At 32.5% G+C, this 20,690-nt stretch overlaps 1 protein-coding gene across 1 annotated transcript in view; it reads left to right on the forward strand.

Moving 5' to 3' along the window:
- The first annotated feature begins 2,206 nt into the window (after positions 1 to 2,206).
- The window catches only part of LOC130902563 (cyclic AMP response element-binding protein A-like), a 171,500-nt gene continuing 153,016 nt past the window's right edge, over positions 2,207 to 20,690 (forward strand). Inside the window, exon 1 of the mRNA XM_057814788.1 lies at positions 2,207 to 2,688. Coding sequence (XP_057670771.1) covers positions 2,602 to 2,688 — 87 coding nt within the window. The 5' untranslated portion in view covers positions 2,207 to 2,601. The remainder of the gene's footprint in view (positions 2,689 to 20,690) is intronic.

A 20,690-nucleotide genomic window follows, 5' to 3' on the forward strand; every position in this document is an offset into this window, starting at 1 on the left:
TCTGGTGTAATTTGTATGGGCCCCGAATCAATTTTACCTATGAAGGAGATGTCTTGTTTGCCGTAAAAATTATTGTTTTCTTTTACTATAGGGATAAGTCTCTTTTAGAAAGCTATCTGCCAGTTCTGAATTTCGCTTGTGGTATCCCAATTTCGCATGAGCTTCAAATATTTCTAGGGCATTTTTCCATTTACAAAAAGGTTCGGTTACCAGCTGGTCGATCCTTAGATGACCGCCTTTTCCTTCATCAAGCGAACATCCTATTACCACGCAAACTCTGCAGTACGCTCCATCCATTTGAATTGAAAGCGCAAGTTTCGTTTTGTGGAAATAGGAAACTTATAATCTGAGGGTGGGTTCCTTGGCGTTTTTAAAATTTGGACTTTAAAATATTCATCCAAGATTTTTTCTTGCTTCGCCTAAAATCCAACATCCAACTGAGCTATTGTTGTAAAATATGAGGTAACAGGTTAAAAGTATCGGGTACCAGCGACATGACATCTATTTCGATATTCGGTATTGTGATTGAGGCCTCGAGAGCCCGCTTGTCATCGCAGTTTTCGTATCAGCACGCAAGGTAGCCGAAGCTTGGATAGCTAGATCCAAATTTGTTTTTTTATTAGAAACCTCTTCACTACACCACTTTTTCAGGTAGTCCATACCTTTAAGTTTATCCCTCTTCTTTTTTCCCCTCCATTTTTCGACCGTAATAATGATTCATGTATCTATCTTTAACACGGTCACCGAATAACACTACACTAAAATTACTCACTTACACGGTACACTTAATTCTCTTTACTATTCATTCACCACTTTTATTCGCCTTGAGTTCGCATGGAACAATACTGTCATAAGCGCGGTCACGCGCCGCTTATATAGCAGTCTAGTAGCCGTCCGAAAACTTCCAAAAAGCTCCGCTCATTTCGACCGAGGAGCGTGGCGAATAATCAAGAAACAACGCAAAGCTAACATACAATACAAAATAGTTCAGCTACTCGACTAGAGATGACGCAACGTCCACTAGTTCGGCTGCAACTGCGTCAGCCTCTAGTCAAAAGATAGCGCTAAGCGCTACTATGTATATTCGAATGTGATAATTCGACTCTCTTCACACCTCGTATTTTTTCAGTATAATCTTAGGCCTATTTCGGGAGGGGGTTGAACCCCTAAAACCCTCCCCTTGGCTGTGCCCGTGAAAGTAATAGCGAAAAAATACCCGTAGTTAGTCCTTTGGGAGTGCACGAAAATAACAGAACTTCAAGACCTCCGTTTTACTGAAATTTTAGAAAAAAAAACCACTTTGTTACTACTGGTTACGGGTGATATCTCGAAATGGGGTGGGGTAAGGAAATTTCGTTATAGGAAAGATCCATCTTAATTTTATACGAGCAATCACCTCCTGAATTTTGTCGCATGAATTTATAAACACCCTGTATTTTATCACTTATTTAAGTTTCAAAAAGTTGCTCTCGCGATCTAAATGTTAACAAATAATCAAAACCTAACAATCCTTACCCTCCTTAAAGTTTATATATTTATAAAGATATAAGTTTAGTTTTGATTTCTTTCTACCTTTACAAAAGTTTCAGAATGTTCAAAAGATTTAATATAGAGACAAATCGAAAAAAAAATTAATATCAAATTTCGACTTTCTTGGCTATACTAATCCAAAAAAAAAATAAATAATAACGTGATTTTTAAAAAATAATGTTGTGATTCGTCTATAGCGGAATAGCTTATAATCTGTAATCAAGAAAATCTTTTTAGTGGGAGATTCAAAAAGTAAATATGTGATTTAATAGATTTATAATAATAAAATTAGTATAGTTAAGTACATTGTTCTATTACTAGTATTATTTTTTTCAATAATCAGAATAATGCAATTAGCTAGTTAATATTTATTCCCTTTACATCAGGGTGTGCGTCACTTTTATGTCTTAATAAAAATATGGGAACTTAGGTGTACAAACATATGTTTCCTGTTGTCATACTATACATTAGAAATCAAGTATAGGTAAACAAAAACAGTGTAAGAACACCCAAGTATCTACTATTTATATAGTTTTGTTGGAAAAAATACGAAAACATGTGCTTCTATAAAATATATGTAATCAGTGAATCGAATAGTAAGTTAATTTTCCATGGCGCACACTTGTCGCGCTGACGAAGCACGATTCAAAACGTGGTTGGTTGGGAAACGCCGACTGCATTCTTGCAACCACATTCACCGTTCACTTGAACTACTGCGTTCGGTAAAAGAAGAGCACACTACGCGCGTATATATCGTATCGCTTCGTACACCGACAGTAAAATCGATCAAAAATTTCAACAGGTTGCCGGTAACTCTTATTCACGCCCTAAATATTCGAATTTACCGCTTTGAAAACTATTGTCGAAGTGCCGGCAAAAACAAACGAGGGGCGTCCTGTTAATTGTTTTGTAATCGAAATGGCAAAGTTTTTTAATTAAGTGTTTAATTTATTTATTGTACCGTTGCAAAGTGAAATTTTTTTTCTTGTTGTGAAGTGTTAGACTAACAAAATTATCGCATTTGTTATAATTTCATTTCTGGATATCACAAAAAGCTTTCTTCGTATCAATATGGAAACTTTCATTGTGGATAAATCTTTTTACGATTTTGGAACTGCTGAAGAACTGAAAGAATTATGGGAGGCTGATTTAGATCCGGTATGTTTTAATTTTCATATATTTCCTTATCACTGGTTTTATATAATGTTATAGCAAGAAAAATATATGCAGATTTTTTAATTCTAAATAAAATTATTAATCCCCTTTTAAGATCTATTAAATGTATTTTTGTATGTGTTTAAAGATGAAAAATTCCATATTACTACTTTAAATATGTGTTGAACAAGTTGTTTGTGAAAACTAAAAGCTTCATAATATTTACGGATACAACGAAAAACTTTAAAATACATATTTCTAACAAGGAGTTGCCGGGGTGAGAAATCCTCTGTTATTTACTGTACTCAATTCAAAGGAATAATGAAAAAATATAACATAAATAACAAAACTCTTGTTATGATGATATGTTTTAAGATGAACAGTTTTGGTAAAAGAAAAGTCAACATAAATTTCCTATGAATCGAATTTTACGTGCTTTTTTCTGCTTCCAATAAAAAAACCCGTTCCGAATTTGGTGCTAGTATGTCAATGTTGTAAATTCTCATTTACATTCAGCTCCCATATCTGCTCCTAGTGTAACCTGCAATATTCCCCTAAATACTATCGTGGTATCGTAGAAGCATAGAAAAACCACATCCTAGGTAGAAGAAAGCTTGTATTTACATTATGCCTCGCCGCTCAATTTCCTTTCAGCTTTCGCCTATGAATGACTACGAAATTTTTATCAGAATGCTAGGTGAGAAGACTTGAATCCTGCCCAAGAAACCGCTCGGTGAGTAGCCTCCTCTCACTGGGGCTGCCATAAAAGTGGCATTTTTCAGAAATCGATCTAAATCTTCACTAAACATTTTTGTGACTATTGAATAGATGCCATGAAATATAACTTGAGAGAAAAGTTACATAAAGATTGTAAAATTTTTATCCGAAAATTAAACATAATTTTCCTTTGAATCGAATTTTACCTGATTTTTTTCAATTATGAATGACTACGAAATTTTTATCAGAACACTAGGCGACAAGACTCGTACTATTGAATCCTGCTCAAGAAACCACCCACATTTTTCAGAAATCAACCTAAATACTTACTAGAAATTTTGTGACTAATAAATAGGTGCCATGAAATATAAGTTGAGAGAAAAGTTATTATATAAAGATTGTAAAATTTTTATGCGAAATGTGAGACGGTGTAGTTCAATAATTTGTTAGAAATAGCAAAAATAGATTTGCTAGTCCTAGAAATTGAAGTTTTTTCGCTTTTCGCGATATTTTATTTTTAATATGTTGAATCGAATTATCTAACGTACATTCATTGAAAACAAACTCGATAATCTCTTCAAGCGGGCTATTTAAATGATCTATTTTCGACTCATTTTATATACAACTATATACAGTTTTATTTGGAAATGATCCACTTTTAATGTAATCTTATCAAATACATACAGGGACTTGGGATGACACAGTGATTTTTGTGCAAAAATTAGACAAATTCTTCAAATTAAAATTTCAATTTGAATATAACCTTGTAAATAATTTTTTAATTTTAAGATAAACTATCTCCTCTTTTTTGTATTTGTGAGATTACTATTGTTATTTTGTTTAGTTTAGAGTTACTTTTTATTTCTTTTTGGCATTTTCTCTTTCGGTTGATGTGTTTGATATTTGTTAGAAAATTTGTGGCCTAAATATTTTCAACCCTGCTTTGGATTTGGGGGTATAGGCGGTTGAGATTTATAAAAAACTGTGGCATGGGACTTAAACGGCAGACTTTTTATTTACTTTAAACTGATGTAAAATTCGATTTTTTTGTCTTTTTAGGTATTAAATGAGGGTTTTAAATCATTTAAGGGAAAAAGTGCTTTTTTACGTGAAAATGGGAATAAAAAACGGTTCTAGGCATTTTGGGGAATAACTCGAAATACAAAGTATAACCATCAATATATGACCACATATAGCGCTTTTTTTTTCATTTCTAATGACACTTGATAGGACAAAATCGTATTTTTTAAGGAAAAATCCGACGGATCTGCCGAATAAGTTCGCATTATATAGCTTGTAAAAAAGTATTAATTTTCGATATTAATTTGAATTGTCTAGGTGCGTTAGGAGACTCATAAAGTTGTAGTATCCGATATTCATCCCATCGAATCAAATTATAATATTGTTACAGACTTGATAAAATTGAAATTCATTTTATATTTTATAGAATGGAATGTTACAATTTACATTTCTTCCATAAAATGCCTTTTACTCGTAAAATTACTTTCATACCTGTTAGCTATGAGCGGAATATTTATAGACTGCATCTTTTCATCAGTGCTCCTAGCTTCTTGTATGATTCTTGATACTTAAGAGCTTAAGAGATCGTAAAAACCAGCTCTGAGTATCAAAAATCTTCTCATTTTTCATCATCAACTTCTAACAATTATAATTGGACAAATAATATCAGTTTTCTAGTACATAAATTACATGTTTGCAATAATTGAGAATGATTTCTTTGGGAAATATGCATTTGTATACGACAATTTTGTGAATTACCCAGTTCATTTGAATAAATTGGTTCATAACTAAAAAAATATTTTTTAATCCAAAAGTCCCCTTGAATTACTCTTCATAAATTGCATTTAATTTCACTGTCCCGAATGAACACGTCTGATTTCCACAAGAATTTACCTGTTCATGCTGTATTTCCAGGCAGAGGAATAGGTCGACGGACACCTATTGAATGGCCAGATCCCCAAATCTCGATCCGTTGGTTTTCTATTCATAGGGTTGTTGAACAGCAGAGTATTTAAGACGAAATCGGCAAATAAAGGGAGATTGATTTCGCTTTATTACCATTGGATTTTAATTGCGTTTAGGGTATTGCCCAATAGCATTTACTTGATTGATTACTTGTTCTCCTAACTTTTTATCATCTTGTAATTATTAAGGAATGAAAATTCAATGTTTGTGCTTTGTATAACTCTAAATATAACCATCATAACTAATTTGGGATAAATTATGATTGGCATTTTAATTCCAGAATTTTTCATAAAACAACATTAAATAATATTTGAACTATTGAATGTATTTCAAATTACAAACTTTCTCTTCATCCTCAAGCCAATATCCGGCGATATTGTCAATATATGTAGATTTTCGTCATAATATAATTCAAAATTGAAGGTAATTTATTTTAAATTCGACCTGTCTCGGCTGTTTAGTTTATCTGAAAGCATTTATTAATGTGTCAATAGTAGATAGTTTTAAATTAAACAAAGTGAGTCATTTATTATTGTGTTTTTACATTCTAAACATTAATTTTTAGTGAAATATTAATTAATTAACCATTTTGTTAATGACAGTAATTACCAAGGTTATCATCACATTTTTCTGATTCTGTATTAGTGCAAATAGTTGTCAGGTGAAATTTGCCATAGCGATATTTGGATTAAGGAAAGGAGTTAAAAATCGCATCAGACGAATTGTATTCAATATTATACTACTTCTAAAAAACATATAAAAAAATATTGAAAATGGATGCGATAGCCAGAAATATTTTGATAGTGTTCCACTAGAAAACAGTTTGAGAACCTCTGCTGTAAAATTAACACTAACAATAAACTTCAAATTTGAAAATGAAATTTATACAAATTGATGGTTGTGTTATGGTGGCTTCCATAACAAGTGTACAATCAATATAATCAGTTAAGGGAGGTCTTGAGGAAACAGTCTTAAGCATACTTATGTGGATGGTTGCATTACTGCTATAAAAAAATTAAAATGGAAAGTCAAATATTCAATTCCCATAAAAATCTCACAATTGTGATTGAACAAGTCTGATAATACGGCACGTTCGGGACCGGCTCGGTGCCGGACTACCAAACATTGCGGTCTATCGGGCGGTAATTACAAGGTTAGGGTTGGTTAATAATTAAAATACAAATACATACAACGAGATTTTGAGTAGGCTGAGGGCTTACTACAATGTTGATAATGTACTCATCGGTTAGTTCTTGTTCAACAGGTTAGTTCTTCGATTAGAAGTCACTCCTCTACTTCATCTTCAGGCAGGTTTTTCAAGGGATTGTCAGCACTTCTAACGACATCCAGAACTTTGGTCAGATCTTCTTGATGGTTCTCTTCCACAAGAGTCTGTACAGTTAGGTCAGATGCAGGGTTTGCAGCTGGCCAAAGTTTTCTTCAGCATTTTTGGAGTGTTGAATTTTTTACCTGGTTCCAAGACAGTGCAACTGCATAGAAGGCATCTTTTACTGTAAACTTTTTTTCAAAATTTTCAATAACCCCTTGGTTCATAGGTTCAATTAAAGATGTTACGTTAGGTGGGAGCAGAGTAGCAACAATATTTGCAGAAACTAACTCATCCACTGGCGGGTGGGTTTGGATTGTCCTTAAGATATTTAGTTTTGTTGACATTAATATACTAATTTAGATGCATATCTGTTAAATTATTTACTCATAACGCAAAATGTGCATTATGAGTAAATAAATATCCCATAAAATGATAAGTAACATATTTATAAGAAAGATAAGCAAATATTATGATAAATTAACACACAAAAGTATATTAAACAAAAAATGTAGAACGCCTTTCTTTACTAAAGGAATTTCTTAACAACTATTAAATTACGTATTTAATGAATATGATCTATAAGTCATTAAGGACAATAAAACCGTTTAAAAATATTTTACTGAACTAAAATCTGAAATAATATTTTATATTTTGTACATAGGACAGGTATTTGATTATTTAAGAAAAAGATTATGAAGTCATGAATTCGATAAAAAAAATAAAACCTAAGTATAAACCATGTAGTATTAAAAAAACATAGATACATTTAATGATACAAATTCAAACAGAGGCAAATACAAGAAAAATAGCATTTTTTGAATGTTCATATACATAGAGATGAAAAAGTTATACATAAATTTCGATGCAACAGTGAATAATTTGAATAGCACTCACGATTTAATTTATATGGCTTCCATTTCATAGATTAAATGAATAGGTTAGGTTAGGTCAATAGGTCCTTAATGGTCCTTAATCATTAGAGGTAAAATAAAATCCTAAACTTGTTCGTAATCAAGCATGCGAACTCTGGCTGTCCTGAATTGATAATCAACTGGATCGGAAACGATCCTGTTTGTAACCTATGAAGAGACCGAGATCAAGCACGATGTCCCACGCCTTAATGGTTTCCGATCTTAACCTGAAGATGTCAGCACAATATTAGTCTGTAGATATATTTTTGTGCAAGCTTTTAGAGATTCTAAATAAAATTTCATCCATTATTGACACTTATACAATCGTATAAGTGAGTCACTGTGAATATTTTTCATAGCTTAATTCAAACGCAGCCGTTAGTCACGTAGCTTGACTAACGATGAGCGTTCGGGACGGCAAAAACTACGATATCATTAAAAAATTCACCAAATAGTTTTAGATGATCGATGGATAAGGTTATAGAGATAGATAAGGCTAGCGGCAAATCAAAAGAACATATTTGATATATACTAATCGATAGGGTTCACACCAGCAATGAAAATTTAGTGGTCCAAAAGGACCACCTAAGTTATGATTTAGTGGTCCAAAAATATAACGTGGTAGACAAAAATAAAAAAATTAACATACGCATGCTACACACACTTTTATACATATTTTTACGGCATATATAAATTCTTTTATGCAAAAACATCACAGTAAATATAAAACAGGTTTTTTTAAAAATATTTTGGGCGACAAATTTGCCGTCGATGTGTATGATTTTGGCGACATTTCTTGATGATTTGGCGACAATTGTCGTTATGTCGCCATGCTGGCGTGAACCCTACTAATCGAATAATTATGTAAGCGTAAACCTTCCGTGTCCTGAATGCGATATTTGTTCACTTTGGACCGAAAGTGCATTCGAATGAAAATTTCACAGGCCTTATTGGTGTGGTTCAAACAAAATGTGTCGGATATTTTGTATCGACTCTAACTGTAAAATTGCAAAAGGCGAACCAGCTCTGAAAAAGTCAGACAATTAAATCGAACGGAAAAGTGATTCCTTCCGTTTTTTGTGATAGTCATGAAATTATGTTTATCGACTATTTTCGAAAAGGTAAAACAATAACAAGCAGATTATTAGGCTTGATAGGGTAAAGGAAGAAATTGAAAGAGGTAAATGTTTTCTATCAAGACAATGCATCTTCTCACACTTCGATAATTACCATGGCTAAAACTCACGAATTGCACATCGAATTGTTTGATCACCCACAGTATTCACCACATCTGGCCCACAGCGACTTTATGCTGTTTCCTTTCCCTAGAGTTTCAATTACAGGAGAGAAATTCTCATCAGACGAGAATATTATCGCTTACGTGAACGCCTATTTTGATGAAGATGAAGAAGACTATTATTTGGAAGGGTTAAAAAAGTGCGAACATCTTTGGAAAAAGTATATAGTCTAAGAATGAAACTTTATTGAAAGGTAAAAATGATGATATGGAAAAAATCTATTGTTTTATTGTTAGGGTGGCATATAAATAGACTGCTTTTTCTGTTAGTATGTATACTCCTATTAGAATGTTATTGATTCATAACTAAAAAAAATATTTTCCTCTTCATTTCAATGTCTTGATGGAGACATTTAGTTTCCATAAGATTGTACCTGTTTATACTGTATTTCCATGCGCACGGATAGGTCGACAGAGACCTATCGCATAGTCAGAGCCCCAAATCTCAATCTGTTGGATTTATTTTATAGGGGTTGCGAACAGCAAAGCATTTAAGACGAAATCAGCAAATAAAGATAGAAGGTCTAAAAATTTGATGTAACATTTTTACTGTTTTTCCCAAATTACAAACAAGTTATGACGGATCTATTTCTAACACTTCAAAGTAAGGTACTTATGTTAAATATTCAAGAACCTATCCAGTATTTCCATTTGAGGACCTATTTTTTCGTATTATACGAGGACGGTTTGACGAAAAATTTCACTAAAGTAATTATATTGTTAGTTTTCGCCATGTTTCTGTTGTAATTTTTCAAAATTTACATAATGATATATCGGTATACTAACTATATAAAGAAAATGATTTCGATGATGGGTAAATATGGAAAAAAGATTGTCGTTTTGATGCTGAACGCAAGAAAAATACGAGTATACTTGTTTGAAGAGAAAAGCAACCGCATTTGATTTTCCATCAAGGTAACGCATCTATTCATAGTTCGATGATTGTCATGGCTAAAAATTACGAATTGTACATAGAATTTTTGATCACCCACAGTATTCATCAGAACTGGCTCCCAGCGACTTTTTGCTGTTTCCGTACCCTAGAGTTTTACTTACAGGAAAGCAATTCTCATCAGATGAGAACCATTAAAAAAGTGCGAACCTCTTTGGAGAAAGTATGTAGACTCAGAATGAAACTATATTGAAAGGTGAAAATAATTATGGAAAAATCTCTTATTTCATTGTTAGGTTGGCAACTTTTCATACAATTTCGGATACATATAACTGGACTATTTCCTTTAGTATGTATACTCATATTAGATTGTTATTCAGTTAGAAAACATTTTAATATCTGATAAATATATCTAAATCTTTTGATAAATATGATAACAGATACTTATCAGAGAGGACATTTTGTTTATTTCATCTTTAATAGATTTGAAATTATGTTCCTTTAGGAAAAGTAGAATATATATGAAGACACACAGGTCCTAAAACTAGTTTTAAGAAATTATACGAGGTAGTGCATAATTATGTACACTTTATATATACAACTGATTTATAAGAATAAATTGAGAAACTTATTTTTTCGAATATTTGTAATATGATGATTATAAAACATTAGAATAATTAAGATCATATCTTAATATATTTTAGTTCTTCCAATATCAATTGCAGATTATAAAGCCCTTGCCGACTATTTTGTTTGATCTACCATAGGCGTAGATACCTCATTTTAAAAATTTATGATGTTTATAAAACTTTCAAAAATATGTATATCTTTTGCGGGAAAGTATTCGTTCGAAGGCAATTGGATAATTATGAATTGGACGGCATTATACGGCATTATTTAATTGTAGTCCTACTTGGAGCTTAGAAAAAAATCATTATTATACCTCTTTAACTTGCTACAACTGAATATTAAATAATAAAACGTAAATAGACGAGTAAGGGCTTCTTAAACTGTGGGTCGCGACCCCCAGGGGGGTCGCGAGACTACTGAAAAAGGTTCGCAAAGATCTGATACTTTTCAATCATTATAAATAAAATTTTAAAATTAGTATACACACTACGTACAAATATAAATACAAATAAAAATCATACAAAATACTATTGTAGTTTTATTATAACTATTTTTTGAAAAAAGTGGCAATGCAAAACTGTTATGTAGGGCCTATAAATAAAAATATGGAAGTAGCATTTAAAATAATAAATACAACGCGCTTCTCGATTTTCAACTGAACGTTTATATGGAGGAGGGGGTCGTTTAAAATTTCCTAAGCTTGTAGGGGGTCGCTATATAAAAAAGTTTAAGAAGCCCTGGTTTAAACAGGGTACCAGACGTGAACTGATCCCTTTTGTACCCCATTCGTTTTTCCAAAGCTCTTCACGGTTTGCTGCTAGAACTTTCTTTACGAGTTCTACAACCTCTTTACTCAGTCCTGGAGACTGATTACATTTTCGTAATTCTGATTTTACGTTTGCTCATATTAACTCTATATATTAACTCTCTATATTAACTCTATATTGCACAGTTTGTCAATATAATAAATTGCCTCTAACTTTAGACTTTTTCTAACAGTTCTTCGTTTGTTGGGCCGTTTTTACGATCGCTGACAGGAATAGGAACATTCTTCTCAGACATAAATGCTAAAATTTGAGCTTTGTTACTACTACTATTTAGTATATTAAGGAGTTACCGCGAGTGGTAGGATGCGTTGTCCATAACGATTTGGTGGAATATTAGGTAAAAGCTGTTCATTAAACCACTTTGCAAATAATTATACTTTCATATCTTCATGATAATTAGCTGCACAGTTTTTAATTTTTTTAGCAGATATTACTAAAGTATTAGGCACGAAACCGTCTTTGCTTCCAGCGTGTAATATTATAATGCTTTCCCTTTAGAACATGGCCCATTCAAACAGCATTTTTTACTATTGCCAACCCAACCGAAATTTACTACATCGTGACAGTCAATCAATGTTTTATCTAGATAAATTATGTGTCTATTAGAACTTCGGTATATATTTAAAATAACTTGCTGTATTTGTGTATCTAAATATTTATTATTAAATTCATACCTGTCTTTTTCTCACTACACTGTGCAATTCTATCTTCAATTTGCCCATGGTCTAAAGAACGCTATATTTCTATTTTTTATGAATTAAATCAATCTCACCAAGCCACGCCACTGCTTATCGCAGACTTTCCAGCAGAAATATTTCTAAGAAATTGAGCACATCATGTTTTTATTGGTAAACAGATGAGATGATGAATTTTGATACACATTCATCAAATCTACGTGGACTGACGGTTTGTTAGATGTTTACCGAATTTTATACGAAGAGTAAACATTATTTTTCATTTCTTAATTTGGTATGAGTGCCGTGCGTATTTTTGAAATATTGATTGTTCCTCGCATAACTGTCTTCTGCAATTGATATCGAAACAACTTTGATATCATATCACACCTAGTCAATCTCATAGAAGTACTGGCTAGTTTTGAAAAGTAAAAAAGAGTCATGCCACTTTTTCAAATTTCTTATTTAAATGCAATTTATAATTAGATTAGATTATTAGCAGCTCTCACAATAAATGGAGATAACTTTGGACCAACTGTATTTTCACCTTGATCTTAATATCTTCTTTATTTGACTTCAATCATAGTGTTTAGGTATCTAAAATAAAAATATACACAATAGAATATCCTTTTTATTAGTAAATCATTTCCAATTGTGGTGAATGCTTGTACATTTCCATTATTTTATACTACGAGTATAGTACTTATTGAAAACTTCTGAGTAGATTTCAGTTTTGTAGTATTTGAATTTGGAAATTGCAATACTTTTGTTAATTCTTCAATTCTTGCGTTATCAGTTTGATAAATATTCATTACGAATATATACTTAACTAGTTGGGTTTGTATATAAAAGTCTGTGTAGTTAAAATCTTATTAGATACAATTCTCACTTATTTGTGTATTTTTAATAACTAATTCAATATTTCATGTTTAGAGCCATATTTTTCAGAAAATGCAACATAACTAAACAAAATATAATGTTTCATGCTTGATACGTCGCTCGATCAATACATTGCGATTCACCTTACAATTTACCGTTTTAATTGATGGCAAGAATTTTATATTTTGACGTATATCATTCAACTTCACGAGGACTATCGGTTTCTCTTGATTGTTGTATACGACTAGTACACATCACTTTCCGTTTCATTATTTTGATTATATGCTGTGGATAGCGAAATGAGTTTTTCAAAAACAGCTTTTGCTTCTCGAAAAAAGAAAGAATTATATATACATCCTTGTATACATCTCGAATAAATATTGTAACTATATCAGATAAAGATTATGGTCATTATATTTATTAGACTAAGAAAATTGGTCCCCAACTGCATATTCTGGGGTAAGTTCCTGATTTTTATATTTTGAATCTGGGATAGTTGAAAAAAGATGATAAAAATTTTTCTAAACACGATAAAACAACTTCAAGTCAAAGTTGTATATCTTCTAATTTCACACAAAATTGGTCCTTTGTTTTCGCTATTACTGAGCTTAACAAAGTTAGGGTGGCTAAAGTTTAGGGGACTATAATTACACCTTAAAAAATTTATGAATGAAAAATTGTGATTTTGCCACGTTCAAACAACTGCGGATATTAATTTCAGAGAATATTTTTAAATGATTATTACAAAGTTATAGCAATTTAAAAAATTGAAATTTTATGGTTACCAGCTGAAAGAAATTTTTTTTAAATCCTAAGCATACTTCAAAAACTATATATTTTTTCGTTAAGGACTATGGGTGAAAATAACATTTTAAAACTTTAAATTGTTATCACTTCAACAATTAAATAAATTCTTTGAAATTAAAAGTACTAACTTTTAAAACTTTAATTCAAATTTTTCAGTGATCTTTTGAAGCTGTAACATCTCATAAGCTCGTAACAACCATAACTGTAAATATTAATTATAAGAAAAAACTACAAGGGATCATTTTTATGATTAAAAGATCTACAACTTTGATGTAAACTTTCTTCCCAATTTTTAACGTTCGTCCCAAATTGAAAAAATATATTCACTTCAAAGTAACTTATTTATATCAAATATTCAGAAACTTATCCAGCATTTAAGGACACATTTTCTCTTACTATGTGAGGACCGTTGGACGGAATAAATTGATGATTCATAAGTAAAAAAATATTTTTTATTAAATGTTCCGCTTGAATTAATCTCCATAAAATTCCTCTTCATTTCAATGCCTCGAATGGACACATCTGGTTTCCACAATATTGTACCTGTTCATGCTGTATTTTCAGGCAGATGGATAAGTCGACAGAGACCTATTGCATGGTTAGATCTCCAAGTCTTAATCCGTTGGATATCTTTTTATAGGGGTTGTTGAACAGTAAAGCATCCAAGACGAAATCGGCTAATAAAGATAAAGATCTACAACTTTGATGTACAATTTTTACCGTTTTTCCCAAATTACATTATTGACAGATCTATTTCGGACACTTCAAAGTAAGTTATTAATATTAAATATCCAGCATTTCTATTTGAGGACATTTTTTTCGAACTATAAGAGGATAAAGTAACTTCTCAACATTTTCACTACAGTGATTATATTGTTAGTTTTCGCCATGTTTCTGTTGTAATTTTTCAAAATTTATATAATGATATATAAGAAAAGAAAAGTGTTCTACCCAGGCCATATATTTCGGAAGGAAAAATACGGTTTGCTTCAGCTTATTATGGAAGGCAAGATAGCAGGTAGGAGAGGGTTAGATAGAAAGAAAAAATCCTGGCTGAAAACCTACACGAATGGTTCCAAATAACAGAAGCTTCGAATATAATTCATGCGGCGCAAAATAGAGAAGTCTATCAAATGATGGTCGCCAATCTTCGGTAGAAGAAGGCACTGAAAGAAGAATATCAGTTTTACTAACTGTATAAAGAAAATGACTTTCGATGCTGGGTAAATATGGATAAATAGTGTCGTTTTGACGCTAAGAAAAATACGACTATATTTGTTTGAACAAAGTAGCTTTGTTCTATCACAACAATGCGCTCGCCCATCGGAAAGCATTATGATTTATTTCCTCATCCGCCATATTCACTTTATTTCGCTTCCACCGATTACTTTCTATTTCTAAACTAAAAATATCTTGGTAGGAAACGATTGCAAACAAACGAACAGATTGTGGAAAAAGCGAATGAGTATTTAGCGGAGCCGAAGAATTATTTTTTTGATGGTTGGAAGAGATAAGAGAAGATTATGTGGGAGAATGAAACATGATTTTTTCTAATAATCTAACTTGTTCACCTCAGACTGTCTTCGTATGCAATATTTTAAGATACCCAGTTTCTATTTATTTGTTTTTTTAATTTTTTCTCATAAATTAATCATTCATTTAACTGAGAAATTATGGTTTCAATTCATAGTGAATCTGAGAAAGTTATTGGGCAACCTATAATGGATTGAGACTCTAGGTTGCAGGTTGCATTTTTTTACCTGTATATATATATATATATATATATATATATATATATATATATATATTATGTGAAAACGTCCAATTATAATCAATTTGCTGAAAGCGACAATAAGTGATAAAATCAGTACCGTTTCGCTGTGTTAAAAAGGATCTTCAGCTAATTAGCAGCGTTCAATGGCTCAAATTTATTCAGTCGAATTCAACGTCTGAGTCTTGAGTACAATTCGTGATTGCTATTATATAATTAATCACTATAAAATCCTTATTGTGTGCAGTTTTTACAAGATATTTTATTTAATGGTTTTAGTAAAATTATTATTGAACAAGTCATAATTGGTTTGCTATCGCAAAATAATGATTAGACTTCTTTATTATAAATTAAATCCGTAGATTAAAAGAAAAATATAATTATGGTAACCGTCAATGCTATATGGCCATTGTGAAAACTTACAATACCTTTACAAATACCGAGGAACCGTAATTATAATCATTTGAAAAGAGAAAGAGACAAATGACTTATTGTCAAAAAAATTAGTACAATTTGTAGACAAAAGCTTGTAAAAACTAAGAAGCAAACATAAAAATAACTAAATAAAGATACAAATAAAATAAACTTTCAATATACAGAAGAAAACCCCAATGTTTCAATTGGCAAATAATTGTGCATTTTTTGCATTGTAAAATATTGAGCCCTTAACTAATTCTGAACGTGGAGTAGGTAGATAAAGGTCGTGCTAGACGTTCCTAAGGGGATAGCCGTTCACGGCCTTTCTGAAATTGGAGAAGCGTGATTACGAATTAGGCAAACGGATTCAAAGATAAATAATTAAGGAGAGTCAGAATTTTTAATCTTTTAATGAAGACCCTGCAGTGAGTTCTGCTGTTTAGTCCGTGTAAACATCTAACAGTTCTCTCTTGTAATTTGAAGATTCGCTCAAATTGATTCGCACCACACGTACCCCAGAAGGGAAGGGCATATCGGAGATGCGACTCAATAAGGGCATAATAAACTGTTAAGGAGGTGGATAAGCTCAGTTCTTTGGAAACTGATCTAAGCGCAAAACAGGAGGAGCCTAATTTTTCAAATAAGGTGGCAATATCTAACTCTAATTTCAAGGAATTATCCACAACAAGCCCTAAGTTTTCCTGATTTGAGGACGTCAATGGTGATGTTATTTAATAAAAAAGGCAGTAATATATTTTTATGCGATAAAACTTTAGTTTTAAAAACGTTGAAACAGAGTGTCGTCTGCAAATAGACATATTTAGATAGACGATGTCGTTTTTAAACAGAAGAAGTTCTGAGCCTTGGGGCACCACATTATATTGGCTTAAAAGAATACATCGATGCATCAGCACTTACAAGTTGACTTCTGTTGGTAAGGTATGACTTAAACCATGCGAGAGGTGTTTTCCTGAAACCATAGTACTACAATTTGTTAAATAAAATATTATGAATAACATAATCGAAAGCTTTAGAAAAATCACAAAAAGGGTTGCAATGGAGTGATGGCTGTTTAGGCTAGAGTAGACATTATTTAGGAGAGAGAATATACAGGGTGCGGCAGCATAACTTCCTTTTTTAAAAAGTTCGCCATTTAGTCGGTAGATGTCGTAACGGAGTGCTAGTGGTCTCGTTCGAGAGGGGGGACTATAAAGTTTTGTCCCGGCACAGTTCAGTCGCCATCATGCGTTGGAACAGTGAGGAGCGTGCGTTTGCCGTTGAGGTTTACTTTTCGAGCGGATGTTCTGTGATCGCAACCCAGCGCGCCTTTCGGAATCGCTTTAATTTAGCCCCCTTGGCCCCTGTCCCGGACCGGAAATCAATTGTTACGTGGGTCACTACGTTCAGACAAACTGCAAGTGTGACAAGACGAAGAACTGGAGTCCCTCGGCCCATTAGATCACCGGAGAACATTGAGTTAGTTAGAACTTCAGTGTTGCGATCACCACGGCGTTCTGCGCGCAAACATGCGTCTGCCCTTGGACTTTCCGATCGTTCTGTGAGGAGAATACTTCATGATGATCTTCATTTTCATCCATACAAGATGGCAATTGTGCAGGAACTTTCTGAACGTGACTTCAATTCTCGGAGGAACGCGTGTGAGGTTTTTCTGGAAGTCGTTCCTGAGGACGCTATTGTTTTTTTTTAGTGATGAAGCCCATTTTCATTTGTGTGGATCCGTAAACAAACAAAACATGCGCTACTGGGCTGATACCAATCCTCGACAATTGCATCAACGGCCTTTGCATTCACCTAAAGTCACAGTGTGGTGTGCAATTTACTCACGTGGAATTATTGGTCCCTGGTTCTTTGAGGAAAATGAAGTCACAGTGACAGTGAATTTGCACCGGTATGTAAACATGTTACAGGAATTTTTTTTCCCACGGCTAGATGAGTTGGACTTAGGGGACACTTGGTTCCAACAAGACGGAGCAACGGCACACACTTCAAGAACATCGATGGCTGTTTTGAGGGAACACTTCCCAGAGCGCCTTATCTCAATTAGGGGCGATTTGGAGTGGCCAGCCCGCTCTCCCGATTTGACCCCTTGTGATTATTTCCTATGGGGTTTTTTGAAATCCCGTGTGTATGTGAACCGTCCAAGGACCCTACAAGATTTGAAGACGAACATCCAGGAAGAAATTGCCAACATAACGCCTGCTATGCTGGCAAGAGTCATGACAAACGCCAGAAATCGGTTTACTCAGTGTATGGAGAATGGGGGACGTCACCTAACTGATTTGATCTTCAAAACTCAGTAAAACAAAACTTTATGTATGTGCCTGTATTATAAAAAACGAATAAAAATTTTCTGATTCATACAATAAGTTTTATTAACTTTTGAAAAAAGGAAGTTATGCTGCCGCACCCTGTAGCATCATTTATAGCCGGGTAGCATCAAGCTTAAAATATTTTTCTTAGACGTGAAACACAGAATGAATGTCATTATTTCGATAGCTCTTAGTATTTTTTTAACATATTCTAAGATTAATGTTGGCTAAGAAAATACCCTATTGAATAACCATTAAATAAGATATTAGTCCCTATTGTATGGATGTTTTCAGTTTCGGAATTTGCCACTTCTACTTGAAAAAATATATAAATAGAAATACTTGGTGCTATTTCTTCTGTTTTGATTTGAATGTTTTTATTGAGAGTTTTATTTCCATTTTTTTTTTATTTCGACAAAAAGAAAGGGTATATCCTTACATATTCTTTTTATATCTATCTGTTTATTTGTTCATAAGTTTGTCAAATTAAAATAATAAGCATCGACCGTGTGAGTCATTATTTACAAATTTGTTTTTTATAAACATATTAAAGAATTTGCGAAAAATATTCTATAGGTACTCTCGTGTGTCAAGAAGATTGATTCTGCTAGTGAGTTTGTTGATGGATTTATAAATACTTGTCGTCTGAAACTATACATGTGGCTGTAATTAGGATTATTGGAGATTATTCTTAAAAAAGACATGGATGAGAGTAGTTTTATGCCCTAGTTATTTAGATTGTTCGTCATCAGATTATGAAGCGTTGTAGGGCTCACATTTGATAGTATAAGCCGGACTGCTGGTGTAAAAAGTCTTGTAGCCTATAAAATTAAACCATTTATTTTAATTTTCCCATACGTACTGGTCAAGTATATACACATCCGGTTGTGGGATACCGTCGAGAAAGAATAGAATAATTTCTCCTAGTAGGTTTAGAAAATCCTTAACTTTTTCATTATTAATTGCAGGAAAAATAATTGCTGTTTTGGAAATGGTTGTTGAGTGAGAATTAAAGAGTAGCAGTTTTGTGAATTTGTGTAGTCAGAAGTTTCACTAGCTATAATTTTCATATCTGTTGTTAGGAGCCTGAGTACGTACCTGTCTTCCAATTAGTATTTATCATATCTCTGTGGTATTTAGCCGGTTTTATAGTAAAGTTGACAAAATGACGCCGATTGTTTACAAATAAACTAGTTTATTTGGCATGAGTGAAAAAACTGACACTAATATTTACTATCCTGTTTATAATCGAATTTCCATTAATCAAAAACCAATGTTAAGTTGGGAAATTGTTAAGAGTCGACACAAATGTTGTTTTCACGTCAATTGCCAGAGCCGAACCTCATGTGTAACCTGGTGTTTAATTATTTTACTTAAAATGGGCATAAGATAGTCCTACATTCTTTGAAGTGCTAGGCAACTTTTGAGATCAAACAAGGGGTGGCATTTGGTTTATGGTGGAAAAACATTAAAAGAATGATCATTATTCTCGCTAAGCAGTTTTACACCTTTATAGTATGACGGTTACTATAGTTTTTAAAAATAAGAATCAAAAGGATAAGAACTAAATTTAGAATTACAAAACTGAAAATAAACCAGATGAACGCTTCTTAACCTAATATATTCATATTCACAACTCAATAAATTTTTGACGGCCTCTTAGTCAGATGACGGTGTTTCCGTTCTTCTCCAAATAAATATTCAGGAAATTAATTACATTGTTCTGAATAAAACTTTTGGTTTTGAGTTTTTATTGGATAAGGATTTCATGTTCAATTAGATTTATTTTAGACGACACTGATATAGGATCCGTATCCTCTAGAGGGCTTGAGTTTGAACATTTTTGACTTATATACAAGATACTTATGTACGGAACTGATTTGCTTTGTGGAGTAAATTTTATGATGAAATTGACGGGGCTTATGTAAGCAAATTGATATTCCAAGCATTTTTAAAGCGAAAGTTATACTTACCAAAAAATCAAAAATCTATCTATTATTCATGAATATTTTTATCTGTAATACTCAAATTACAAATGCCTTGTAAACCCAGTTGGGATATATATTTTTGTGAAAATTCCACCTTCGTTATGATATTAACACATTGTTTACTGTTGCTAATATATAAACACTGTTTAATTCGCGTTTCTATAACGAAATTATTGTCTTCAGGGACTAAATACGAACTGTTTACTTCCAATATTTCTGAATGTGAAACGCGCGTTAGCAATGTAATTTTGAGTTTTGGTGTAGAAGTAACAGTAAACAGTGTGTTCAGTAAAGTTGGAAAAACATTTCATTTCATTCATTAACATGTTAACTGATTTGCTCATAATACATTGTTTTAGTATACCAAGCATTTCTCTATATTGTTATTCAATTGACTATAACACTTTTATAGTAAAGGTTTAACAGTACCTAACCCCCACATTACAAGAGAACACTCGCTTGGTTGTTCGTTAGCAAGTCAAAAACTATGTATTAAACTTGTAGTCTATTCGAACCTCCACAATTCTCTGGAATGTATTCTCAAGGAAA

Source organism: Diorhabda carinulata, chromosome X, assembly GCF_026250575.1.
Source record: "Diorhabda carinulata isolate Delta chromosome X, icDioCari1.1, whole genome shotgun sequence".
Taxonomy (NCBI): Eukaryota; Metazoa; Arthropoda; class Insecta; order Coleoptera; family Chrysomelidae; genus Diorhabda; species Diorhabda carinulata.